The sequence below is a fragment of the Trachurus trachurus genome (genome assembly GCF_905171665.1).
Source record: "Trachurus trachurus genome assembly, chromosome: 14".
NCBI lineage: Eukaryota > Metazoa > Chordata > Actinopteri > Carangiformes > Carangidae > Trachurus > Trachurus trachurus.
Window position 1 is genome coordinate 15,212,455 of NC_139903.1, and position 13,588 is coordinate 15,226,042.

Consider the following 13,588-nt stretch of genomic DNA (forward strand, 5'->3'; position numbering starts at 1 on the left):
CCACAACGCAAAGTGGATCTAACTTTGTGCTTATTAAAGCGAAAACCTCTGGAATAACTTTGCATAGTTATAGGAATTAAATTACAGACATATGTGGATCGTCTAATTATCTTCGGTCTTGAAGTGATTTGTCACATTATTAGACCATTTTCACTTCTTAAAACACGCATGCCTCCATGAGGTCAACAAGTGTAAATCACCAAAAGCAGGCCAGAGAGCAGAACGTGTTTGTAGTGAAGTTTGCACTGTCATCTGTTATAATCAATAGAAAAAATAGCCACTGACATACAGTTAGAAAACAGGATCAACTTATCAAAATATCATTCAACATCCCATATTTCACATTTTCTCTGAATTTTTTTCATCTACAGTAGTGCAGTTTTACAGCTCCTCCTCATTTCATGTCAGGCTTTGAGCCTCTCTGCTGATTGGCTGACCGTTTTCTGAGTGATGTGCAGCCAGGCCAACTGTAGTTAATAAATTATTGCCTTCTACTGTAACTTGGTAAAAGTTATCAAGAAATAGTCATAGTCATAATCAGTCAGTGCCGAAATAAACTGAACATGGGATAAAATATGGGTGTTGATTCATAATTTTCTATTGTCTCTGAATTTTTTTTTTTATCTGGTCTCTAATGTTATTATTCTTGGTAACTTCTTGTGCAGTGATTTATTGGCTTCCTGATGCCCAACTGTGCAGCATCTCTGTCTTCTAGCTTTCTAATAAGAGCTTATTGTTGTGTTTAATAAAAAAGTTAATAAAAGTTACAACAAACAACAACGCAAAAAGGAAAAATAGTCATAAGTCTGAATATGCCCTGCATGTGGGCGGTTTCTTCTTGGATAGTGATACTTTCACTTTCATAGCACCTGGAGCTGCTTTATAATAATAAAAACTATTGCACCAGTTTTACACATGAAGTTCACTTGTACTGTAGCTGTACAGTATAATCTCTGTTGTGTCTGGATGGAGGCCTCCACAGCCTGTAAAAAAAAAAAAAAAAGACGTCACAATGATGTCATGGGGTTATCCTGGCTCAGCCATAGACAATACAAGTTGTATCACAGGAAGCCCAGTAGCATTCACCGTTTTTTGGAAGTTACTCTGTATGGATTAAAAGTCACGATATCTCGGCCTCTGCTGTTTCAGCTCTGACCATTGTTTTTTGTGGTGTTTTTCTGACTTTATGAAAGTCCAAAACAAAATACTTTGCTCCGTTTGAAGGTTTTTCATAATGATGTTTCTATTTATTTCCTAATTTTGATGGTATATTTTTTGGCAATCCTGTAATTGTATTTTTGTGGCTATATACAGGAAATGAAAATCTTCTATCAATGTGAAGTTTAAATTGTGCTGACAGATTCAATCATGCCCTTTTATGAACTGACCAGGCTCATAATGTGTATCATTGTGTTTCTACACTACTGATGTTTCTCCTGATGTCACATTTGTTTTGTATTGAGCAGAAAAGTGGCAGAGAGGGTGTGAGACCTGGATCAATTTGATGCTTATAACAAACCAACAAAGCATGATCTGCTTTGCTGGTTTATAATAGCTGGTGCAAACACGAGAAGACAAGGAAAGAGTTTGTATTAATCCTAAAAATGATGACAGAAGCTGCAAAGTCAACAGTCATCCAAACACGTTGATATAATCTGCTCTGCATGGTTTATAGCAGCTGTTACTGATCATTGCCCGAAACTGTGGAAACTGACATGTATAAGGAAACTCTTACATAAAAGAATTCCAGCATGAAAACGCTGCACTTATGCAACAGTAGACGCTTGAAGTACCAATCATTATCACTTCAAAATTACTTCGTAACAGCTTTCTTGTCAGGCAAAATAAATTCATGGCAGGACTCACTGGCAGGAGAACAAACTCCAACAAGTTCCTCTAAGCAACAACAAATTCTCAACAGACCTTAACTTGAGTTGCACCAGAGTGTGGAGAGAGCAGTAAAACTACTTGTGGTTACCAAAAAATAAAAAAAAATACTGACGAGATTTAACACGGTTTTCTGGAAAATACACAATCACCTGGAAAACTGTTTCTTAGTCAGAACTACTTCAATTGGCAGTCTCCTCATTACCATCAAATATATCGCTGGGGATGAAAAACCCTCTGAAAAGCTTGATAGCACAGACCACAAAGTTCAGATCGTTCTCAGTATCTGAATTTATTTACCAGAACAAACACCCTCTTTATATGTTACAAAATCTTCTTTATTTTGGATTATTTGCAACCTGTCATTTTGGGTATTTTAATGTCAGCTTGTCAAAATCACATTACTAACCGCTCTCAACTGTGTTTGCATGACCTATTGTTTCATTTTGGTTGGTTAGGGTAAAAAGTCTTTCAGAAAATTATATTTGGTTTTAGGCGTCAATTATTCCGCCCCCCCCCATGATTTAGGGCTATAATAAACATTATAAGTAAATAAACAGCCTTACAACTATTCTGAAATATGATAGACTGTATTTCAAAAATATTAAGGTAATTACTGTGACAGTTGAAATGAAATGGGACAAAATGAAAATGCGAAACATGTCACTGAGTGACAGCATAAGTAGATATACAGAAAGCATTGTTTTCTCTATACGTAATCGTATTAACCATCCAATACATACAGAAGCAGGGGAATATCCGCAGATGAGTGTAATAATGTAGAAAATCTGCATGACACATCTTCAGAGTACCTATTGATTTATTCCACCTGGGCTGAACGTGCATTCCACATCTGCAAGCTACTCTGGAGAAAAATAATTGAAATCACATGAAGGACAAGACCGTGAAATCAAAAAGGGAATGAAAAACGAAAACAAAACATGACTAGAAATTTTAAAAAGCTTGACTTGATCATTTATGTGTTTAAGGATGTGGACTGTAAATCATGTCCAACTGCAGAGGTGGGTTCAACACTACAAACAACTACTGCTCAGCTAAGTACTGTTGCTCCTGCCTGATAGAAATGATCACAGCTAGCTTCACTGACGCTGTGCAAAACAGCCCAAAATCCAGAGATGTAATTGCCCAAAAACTTCAAACTGTGACCCTGTATATGATCAAATCTGGGCTGGACGCTCAGATCACAAGATTGTAAGATATCATATCAAAGAATCTCCAGATATGATCCAGATTCTTGCAAGAACCTGAAAAGGAGAATCTCCCTATTCTTGGCATTTTGGCCGATGTGAAACCTACAGAATAAAAGCAGATGCACTCAGACAGAAGAAGATATTTTCTTCTTCTGTATACAACCATGCATGTCCCTAGAGAATACCTGATCAATTCAAGTAACTGTAAACTCTAGTCTAGTCTAGTCTAGTCATTCAATCACTGTAACACTCAAAGCCACAAACTTACTGAGCTGCCAGGTGACATTAATCCAAGGTTTATAAAATCGCTAATGCTCAGTTTCCATTTCACGAAGATATTCCCCTAAATCTTAACAAACAACACCCATATTTTTAATTTAGCATGTTATTGTGATATTGAAGAAATCTACGCTGTTGTCTTTTTTCACTGGGCCCCCATAAACAGCTTGACTGAGGCCATTTCAGTAGACTCGAAGGATGAAAACCGGACCTGCCATCTTCCTCAATGATTTTCACATTTGACAGTTGTTCTATGGTGATTTCAACTGATACAAATGCAACACAACATTTGATGCGTGCTATGAATACTATGCGGTCGGTGCAGCTGCTCAAAACCACCACAATGTCCCAGGATTGACCAGACAGACTCACGTGTTCTCGTATTCACGCTAAACTTTAAATATGAATCACAGCATCTGCGCGGATGGAGGTTGAACTCCATCTAGGTTGGTGTTTCTATCAGACTCCGGCTGAAACATCTGGCTGGCTGCTTGTTCCATTGTTCTCTCATGGACCATCTTGTACTTTGTCTTCATATCCCTCAGCAGAGATAAAGCCTCTTTATGTTGCCTGTTCCCGCCTGTGCTCTTCAGGGCAGTGCCTGTACAGAAAACAAAGAAAGGTAATGTCATGAAAGGTCAAGTGGCTGAAAGCGATTGATATCATATCAGACATGTTCATACTCAAGGCGACTTCTCTCCTCGTCGTACTCCCTTTGATTTCCTTGATCATCTCGTCAACCCTTTCATTTGGCTGCTTTATTGGTTTCGGAGGTGGAAGTTCTTTAATCTGTGTACAGAAAGTTTTTAAGTCACAACATGAAGGTAAGATGCTATTCCTTGTTCTTTACGGTTCTTGTTGTGTTTGATGTAATTCGACGGCGACATTGAGTGCAAATGCAAATGAGTTTTGTGGAGCGACATATCAAACCCTTTTCTCTCTTTCTCTGTATGGCATCTGGATGCTATCAACTTTTGGTTTTGAGTCTCTGTAAACATTAAGATTCTTCAGTGTGTGTTCCAGCATCCGAACAGCTGTTTGAATTCCTGTTGGGAAAAAAAAGCATGAATATTCCTCTTCACTATGGGGCCATTGTATAGGCAAAGTCTTTAGGGCCTCGGGAACACGTACGAAAACAAACAGCTGCAGGTGAAACTAAAGTCCTCACCAATGGGCTCCACCGCTTCAGGGTTTGGTCTTGCATCCATCATCATCTTGGAACAGTTTAATTTTTCAGGAATGGTATCATCCTCGTTATTGTCATCATTTCCTACAGTGTTTTTCTCATCAGCTCGAAGATCAGACTCATATTCAGAGTCGTCTGCTGTCTGGAGATGAAATAACATCAAGACGGACAAATTCACTGGGTATTTCTGAAGAGCAAATGTTGTGCAAATGTTTCTCAGCCAATAGCAGCAATATGAAAACCACAGACACTGGACATGTACATATACCTGAGTAACAAAGAAGTGGTTTGTATTTTCTAGGGAAATGTCGTCCATGCTGTTTTGGGCCTCTTGAGTTTGTGAAGGACCAGGCAGATTTATCAGCATTTGCTTCTTGCAAAACAAAAAAAACACAGACCTTTTTAACTTTGGAGAATCATGATCAGACAATATTAATGATGCAGACCATGTCCAACCTGCCATTCTGAATTGATGGACATCTTCAGTGGGGGCTTCACAGCTTCCTGCGTCTTTTTACGTTTTATTGTTATCCCCCGTCTCTCATGGAGGTAATGGGTCAGTAAGGGGGGATCTCCTGTGTTCAAGCAAACACATGGAGGGGATTTCAGCAACCCAAAAAAAAGAAAAATCAGAACTGATCTTCAAAGACTTCTCCTTATTTTAAGAGAGGGGATTACCACTTCTCTGTGTGGTCAGAGGGTTGGAGTGAATATCAATTTCGCGAAGCATTGGGAGAAGAGCGACGGCCATCAGCGCTTCTTCCTCTGCAATCTGAAGACAAACCACCGATGAGAAACCTTCACTGACAAAGTTCACTTACTGATAGTAGACAAACAATATACCTTGTTGTCTGACAAATCTAGGAACTGCAGCTCTGGTAGTGGTAGACTGGATCCTTTGTCTTGCTCCTCCAAGTTGACCCAGAGAGAGAATGAGAATGACAGACCACACACACAAGATTATTTTACAAAATATGCGCTACAGAAAAAAAAAACTGTGATAAAATATGTCAAACACCAAATGCAGATTTACTTACCTCTGAGATTCTCTTGAAATCCTCATGATTTTCAGCATCTGGGTCAGTGTGGGCTGGTGTGAAGGGATAATAAGACTTGACTAAATCATATTTATTTGAAGGTTGCTGAGGTAACTCTTGCACACACATCCAGTGGTAAATTATTTGCAAATTACACTCAGCAGTTTCTTAGCATTTACCAGGTCTCTCTTCCTCAGAAGTCGGCACAGGTCTTGAACATCCCCCTTGTTGCAAATATGGTACTTCACGAATGTGGTTCTTCTGTAAGTTTAAATACTTCAGTCTGAAATTGAACAACAATTCAAAAAGAATAAGTGTTTCCGCAGCTTGTGTTTTCCAGTGATGGTCAGAATTAATGTGGCTGAGGCCAAAACATCTCATCTTTTAGTCCCTATTATGAGTTCATCTTCTAAAACAATGGACCCTACTCTTCCCATAATGCAACATGACAGCACCTCCCTGTGTGATAAATGTCCACATGTTCAAATCTCTGTTACCAATTTAAGCTGCAGCTACACAGACAACAAACACTTCACTTTACTTGAATTCAGTGTATGAATGATACTGAAGGAAAACGATTATGACGCTCAACTACAACATAGGAAACCACATCATGACCTGTTCAGGTTTGTCAGGCTGTTGAAGACTCCAGAGGTCAGTTTGTTGTCATCAAGCATCAGGACTTCAAGAGCTCTAAACTGTGTGTCTTCTTCTTCAGTCGGCCTGGACAAAAAAGGTACAACCAACTAACTTCATTCAATGCATAAAGTACATTTATGAATAGACAGTGGGTGTATTTTATAATGTAGTTAAAGTTGCATACACTCTATTGATATTATGTGCATACACCCTTTATATACCTGACTGTTGAGCAGGTGTATAGACTGTCATTACATTTCCTTCACCAGAATCAGGAGTGTAAATCAGGAACATTTGTGCACCCCCTTTTGGTCAATTTGAAAATGCATCTTGACTTTCTGTGTTATTAACTGTTCAACCAGAGATAAAACCTGATACAATATAAACAAGCTCAAGCATATGATTAGTTTGCAAGTCAAATGACTGGCCCAAATGGCTTGAAGCATCACTATTAAAGAATAAAATATTAGCATTATATGTTTCTATTCATGCCTCTGCTCCTCTCATAAAGTGAGGCAGCGTCCTTTGCACTGCCTGCTTAAGACAGTCTCTGCAGGAATAATTGACGGAGGCAGACTGGAGGCCATGTCAGGCTGTAGTTAGAGAATTAATTTGCATTTTGATGTGGAAAATATGCGTTGGAACAGATTAGTTGTCTTTCACTCTGCCAGCTTCTCTGTACCATTCTTTTTTCTTTCTTTTTTTCCTGTATTCAAAGTAGGATTTTTGCATCTGTCTCACTGGCAGATCAGTCATTACACACAGTAGTGCTTGATGCAACTGACCTGTGGGTGAAGTAAGAATAAAGAAAGAGCACGTCCGCTTATTGAACCAATTATCTACTTGTTCTTTTTTGGGAGGGCATGGATTTTTTTCCCGGAACAAATGAACAAACACTTTTAGAAGAAATCGAGTTGTTTTTTGATTTTTAGCATACATTTACACCAGAGCTGATAAATAAAATACTATTACAATACACTATACATACTATACAATTAGCTAATTATAGCACCAAGATGTCATGTTGTCTGATTATAAGTAAAGCCATAGATAAAATTGAAATTAAAAATCCATAACAAACACTGTACTTAGATGAGGAACCCATAGGAGGTAGATGATGAAGCTTATTTCCAGTCAGATGAAGGGCTTTTAGACGTGGCAGTCGACCGATGGAAACAATATCATCAGCTGACAAACTGTTATAGGATAAATCCAAAACCTGTGAAGATTTAAATTAAACATTTAGATAAACATAATCACGTCAAGAGGATGAAATAGAAAAAGAAGAGGAGAGGAGTGTGAGCCTGAGATTATGCAGTCTGAAATATTATAGATTTTACACAGATTAGCTACTGATCTGCCTTGTACTTGCATGAATTAATTATGGCACAAAAATTGAAATTCTATTTTTTTTAAAGGGCATGATGGCGGCATCAGTAAAGATTAAACTGGCTATACATGGTTTATTTGTTTTTCAGTGGATTACAGAAAAGCATGAAAGAACTAGAGATGTGAAAGAAGCTGAAAAAGGAAATGAAGGAGCAGCAGGAAGAAAAATGATGGAAATCAAAGACTTCAGAGTTCCTGTTTTGTTTGAGTCAGGTCAAGTTGTTTTAATGCTGTAATATGTTAGTAATCTGAATAAACAATGTTAAGCAAAAATAATAACAAAAGTGTATGTAATAAGAACCACATGGCAAAGTCAGTCATCTCACCTCAAGATGCGGGAAGTCAGATGCATCAAACGTCATGTTACAAATGCCGTTAACAGATAGATTGAGTTTTCTCAAAGACACAAAGCTGCTGAAAGAGCCTGGAGAAAAACAATGGACAGCTCAAACATGTGGAACTTCTTTACCGGAGAATATTTTCACTGAGGTTTTGCTTGATGTGTAAAAATAATCACCTAAAGAGAGGGAGTTAACAGAGGCATCGATGTAGGCTACATTATTAAACGCCTTAAGATCTTCTGGCTTCACCTGTGCACAGGTAGGAACAACTCTTCAGTCAGTCTCATCCACAAACTACCACGTGATTGTTAAAAGTGTTAAAAGTGACTCTTACAGAATTCAGTGTCTGTTCACTGACGTCAACAGAGCACAGCTGAGATGGTTTATCAACACAATGTAACTTGAGCTACAAAAGAACATTGAAAATTATTTGCAGACACCAAAAGACAAATTGTGTTGCTCACTTTTGTAAAATAAGACATTATTAGTAACTCACCAGGAAGGGCCCATCTAATGTATTACCAACAGGCACCAAGCTGCTCTCTTGCTTTTTAAGAGACTCTTTTAGAGACTCTTTTATTCTTCTTTGAACATTAGTGTGCTTCTTCTCCTCTGCCTCTCTGTAAGCCACAAGCCAATGACCAGTACCTGTAAGATTGAATAAGGTATGATCTGCAGTTACACTGTTTGCATTTGAAACAAGGCAGAAACTGACAATTCTTTTCATAATTGATTAATTTGCAGGTTATTTTCTTATTGTATATCCTGTTGTCTGTATAACACGATAAAATAGTGAAAAATAGCCATTAACATTTCTCAAGTCTAAAAACCCAAAGACTGTGAATTATCAGTGACATAAAACAGAAAAATATTCACATATTTGAGTGACTGGAACCAGAGAATATTTTGACACATTTGCTTGATTAGTGTCTCAAACCATGAACTGTTTATTAAAACATCTGCCATTTGACTAATATAATCAGTTATTGTAACACATTTGCAAAACATGTGGTGCTAATACAATTTGATAATATGTTATATTAAATGAAGTGTATAGGCCTATTTGCCAGAACAGAGAGCACTCATTATTTATCCAAGAGCATGTTGCTTTAACAGTCCGGCAGTGCTTAGCTTTCAGTCCCTCTCCTACAGGTGATAAATGGCTTTCTGTGCTGAACCATAGTGTATTAATTTCATATTTTAACTATTAACACATACAGATATTCATTCAGTCACATTAAAACTTATGGGGAAAATGTTATTACACAACTTCTACAGATGCCTAGAGCATTTTGCATCAAACCTAAAATGTATCCTCATTAAGGCAAATCAAACTGTCTTCTAGTAGTGGTGGTCTTTTGTTTTTAATTGTTTTGGACAGACATAATAAGAAACACAAACTGGCCTCTGATATAGTTTTGCTGATAATTTGTCCTGTTTTCTGGCATCACAAATGTAACTGTGACAAAAAAATAAGGATAGGCTAACTTAATTGTTAGATGAATAATAGGCTATAGTCTAAGTTAATTGTTATGGTGTCCCCCTTTTCTATAAATATAATAGCAGCCTAATAATTGTAAGCAGACAACCTGGGAACCCAAGGGTCATTGCATCAGGCCCTAAAGCTGCAGTTTATTAACCTTTAAAAATATTGCTTTACCATAAATTGTTTTCATTGTTGTTATAGTTGTAATGTCATTGTTTTTGATAACACTCGGTCATTATGTTAACTAGTTATTATCTTAGATAAATAATTTAAAGAACCCACCGTCCTTCTTTCGACGAAGTAGTGCTCGGGCTGGGAAACATTTGGTGGCATAATATCTCTGCCCGTCATCAAATTTATACCGTGCAGCAGTCATGTTGTTTGCTTGTGTAGTAAATCCATTTGTCACGAAAAAAAAAAAAAGAGAGAGGGGGGGGAGAGAGAGAGAGAAACTTTCTATGCAAATGTTAATTACACTTTTCACGGCCTGACCTGGCAAAACTAGTCTCTGCGGATCCACTGTAATGCTCTGTCTCCTAGCAACAGCACATGAGCCCTTGCCCCTCCCCCTCCCGTCCAGCAGGGGGCGGTGTCGTCTCAACCCTGGTGTTTTAATGGCGGAAGGGACCGGTGAGCCTAGCTTATCAAAGATATTATACATTTTTAAGATAATACACCGCCCAGAAGTGTTTGACATATATTAAACAGCTCTCATGCGCTATGCGACAGCTCTTCCGATCAATAACGTGAGGTATTTATTTGCAAATCAAGACGAATTTATTTACGTCCGACCGTTCGTGTAAACATTAGCTCCCTACTAGCTAATCTGATACATCCACACTGCGCAGGTGAACCGCACGATAACGTTATCACCGTGACTGAAATTGGCTGTTGTGTTTGATTACTCTTCTCTTGTAACTTAAGGGCTGTTGGCTAGCTTTTCTGTCACGTAACTGCTTTGTTAAAACAGTAAAGATAATTTAAAAAAAAAAAAAATACGGGGCAAAAGACGATAATTTTGGTGCCTCATCTCTAAACCGCCGACGTCTGGTTCAGTCAGTCAGGCGAATGCGGAAGTGCGCGACAGGGTTCCTCTCATTGAAGCGCCTCTTGTTTTCTGATGAACCTTCAGCATCAGTGTCGTGAACATCAGAGGTCCCTGGATCGGCGTGAAATTAGACTGTATAATGCCGAGCACGAGAAGATCAAAGGTGACGAATGGGAAGAGTGACAAGTGAAGGTACGTGCTTGTTGTTATGCATGCAGAGTAGGACTATACACGCCACAGACTATGTACCAATGCAATCATCTGTGGCTATTGGAGCTGCTGGAGTGTGAACTTGTCTGTGCTTTTTAAACATTGTTAACATAACAATGTACAGTCTTAACATTTGCAACGTTTTCCATCCACAGGAACTGCGATTCACCATGGGAAACACACCATCAAAAAGTGGCAGTGAAGAGGAACCAGTCAAAACAACTTTATTTGAAAAGGAGCCAAGTGGGATAACATACAGGATCCCTGCTCTGATTTATCTGCGGCACAGTCACACCTTCCTTGCTTTTGCAGAGAAGAGATCAACACCTTCTGACCATGATGCCAAAATACTTGTTATGAGAAGAGGAACGTTGAAAGATGATGGATCTGTTCAGGTTATTAGCTTTACTTTAACACCGAAGTCTGTTATCATTATCTGTGCTCATCTTATTCACATGTTGTCCTTTTCCGTGTGTTTTTTTTGTTTGTTTGTTTTTTTACAGTGGTCCTCCAGTCAGGAGCTGTCAACAGCATGCCTACCAAACCGCCGCACCATGAACCCTTGCCCTGTGTATGAAAAAAACAGCAAAACATTGTTTTTATTTTTCATCTGTGTCTGGGGAAACACCACAGAAATTAGGCAGATCATCACAGGTAAGAACAAGGCACGTCTTTGCTGTGTTAGCAGCAGTGACGACGGACAAACCTGGAGTCAAACAAGAGACTTAACAGAGAGTGTAATTGGCGAAACCATCCATAAATGGGCCACATTTGCTGTGGGCCCCGGCCACGGTGTTCAGATGGAGAACGGCAGATTGATCATTCCAGCGTACGCCTATTACATCCCTTACAGATGCTGTTCCTACCCCATCCCTTTTACAGTCTACCCACGTGCATTGTCTATTTATAGTGAAGACTTGGGGCAGACATGGCATATAGGTAAGATGCTCCGAAAAAAGTCATGTGAATGTGAAATGGCAGAGATCATAGACCACGAGGGCAGGAGTCACCTTTACTGTAATGCTCGTAATAGAGGAGGCCACAGATGTGAGGCCCTGAGTGAAAACAGTGGTGTGTATTTCGACAAGCCTCACATGGCTAAAGAGCTCATCGAGCCGCCTTATGGTTGTCAAGGCAGCGTCATTGGCTTCCCCGCCCCTGAATTTGTCCCAAATGATGATGCAGAAAGCAAAGCTTGTGGCACGTCGCTCTTGTCTCCAGACACACAAACCTGGCTCCTCTTCATGCATCCAACCAATAAGTCCAGCCGAAGGGACATGGGCGTATATTTGAACCGGTCACCCCTGCACTCTTCGGGCTGGGACAGGCCCCGGATCATCCACAGCGGACCCAGCGGCTACTCAGACCTGGCCTACAACGGCGACAAGGATCAGTTTTCGTGCCTCATAGAGTGCGGCAAAGAGAGTGAACTTGAGCAGATTGCCTTCATGTCGTTTACCCTTAATGATGTCATGCAGACGGGCAGTAAGAAAGAAAAAAAGTTACGCTGAATTGCGGTTGTTTTATTTGTGTGTTACTGAAGCTCTCTGACATCCTCCTGCAACCTAAAAGTCGAAGCAAAAGCCACTAAATATGCTGTGCAGTAACATCTGTCTGTGTTTACTGTTGTTCTACATTCTGGAGATGATAATGCATGAGTCGTGTGTCTTGTTGTCTCCTTGTTTACATGAAAGCGTATTTCAAGTCTTAATAGTATTAATATGCAACCAGCTGTACCAGAAGGAGACCGTTTTTTAAAAGTAGGGTGGTTGATTTTAAGCATGCTGTGCTGGACTGTCATTTTGTTTTGTTTTTAAACAGGCTTCGTGTGTAGCATGTTTGACGAGCACTTCATCCCCATTTCTGCATCTGATTAAACTCTCAGTATCTCTGAGCAGTGGAGAGAGTTTGCCTACCTCTTTTTATTTTCATACGAAGATTATAGCAGGCCTTGTAAAGTAGAGCGTAGAGTTTTCCTCCATGCTCAGTCTCTCCTTTACATTTAGTACTCTCTGATTCACATATGCCTTCTACTCCACTGTTCAAACTTAAGCCGTGCCACAGCCTGCCAGCGCACAATCTTTTCTCCAGGTCACAGCGAGTGCCACAAAGTCGACGAAAAAAGAAAATGGACAGAAAAGATTCAACCTTCACTTTTTACTTGCCAGCTAATCAAGGACGAGACCAACTAAACTGTACCAGCTAATGGATCAACGAAGATGAGCATTTGGATTACTTTGTACTTGACACTGATTTTTATTACCTTATATTGCATTTTCAAACGCTATATTCCACTTTGCTACATTTACTTATTTATTTCAAGTTTGTGATTTCCAGAACAGGCATCATTAATTAATTACATGCAGTACAACGACCAGGTACGATTGAAAGCATGATACAGCCGATGAAGATTAACTATTTATAAAGCTACTAGGAATTTGCACACACCTTGTACTGAGTGATTTTAACATCCCTCTTTGCCTAATGTTGTGAGGCAAAATGCCTCGAGGTGACTCTACACTAGTTTCATTGTGTTTTTGTTGACTGTTGTGAAAAGTGACAAAACCTGCATGAAACCTGTATTTTAGTAGAAAATAAAAGTAACGTGTGATCACCTGAGTTATCTTGTCTTCTACTTTGACCACTTTTTTTCTGATTAACTGCTGATTGTTGGGATACATTTACAAAGACCAGTTTAATTCTAATCATTTGCCAAACAGGGATAAGGGATAAAAGAATAGGACATGGATATGGTTTTAAAGCAGCTATGAGAAACGCCTCATCTGCTCTAAGGAGGATTTCGTTCCCTCAGCAGGCAAAAGAGACTAAAGGCTCCAGTGTGGAAATGATGTGAAGTACTTTTGTTGTAAAGCGG

General features: G+C 39.1%; 2 protein-coding genes across 2 annotated transcripts; one reads left to right on the plus strand and one right to left on the minus strand.

Moving 5' to 3' along the window:
- Positions 1 to 3,784: 3,784 nt before the first annotated feature.
- On the minus strand, positions 3,785 to 9,831 carry xrra1 (X-ray radiation resistance associated 1; the record flags this gene model as incomplete). Its single annotated transcript, XM_083987051.1, has 16 exons — positions 3,785 to 3,978; positions 4,061 to 4,166; positions 4,308 to 4,423; positions 4,546 to 4,705; positions 5,020 to 5,138; positions 5,242 to 5,335; positions 5,407 to 5,472; positions 5,601 to 5,653; positions 5,780 to 5,883; positions 6,219 to 6,323; positions 7,328 to 7,458; positions 7,955 to 8,052; positions 8,146 to 8,218; positions 8,304 to 8,375; positions 8,466 to 8,617; positions 9,738 to 9,831. 16 exons carry the CDS (start codon positions 9,829 to 9,831, stop codon positions 3,785 to 3,787), a joined length of 1,737 nt encoding a protein of 578 aa, XP_083843177.1.
- Positions 9,832 to 10,576: 745 nt separating this feature from the next.
- Positions 10,577 to 13,208, plus strand: LOC310996729 (sialidase-3-like). Its single transcript, XM_083986185.1, has 3 exons — positions 10,577 to 10,695; positions 10,869 to 11,108; positions 11,217 to 13,208. Exons 2-3 carry the CDS (start codon positions 10,884 to 10,886, stop codon positions 12,222 to 12,224), a joined length of 1,233 nt encoding a protein of 410 aa, XP_083842311.1. The 5' UTR covers positions 10,577 to 10,695; positions 10,869 to 10,883; the 3' UTR covers positions 12,225 to 13,208.
- Positions 13,209 to 13,588: the final 380 nt, after the last annotated feature.

Coding starts and splice junctions, on each gene's coding strand:
- LOC310996729 (XM_083986185.1), top strand. CDS start 10,884: ATGGGAAACACACCATCAAAAAGTGGCAGTGAAGAGGAACCAGTCAAA. Junction 11,109..11,216: donor AAGATGATGGATCTGTTCAG/GTTATTAGCTTT, acceptor GTTTTTTTACAG/TGGTCCTCCAGTCAGGAGCT.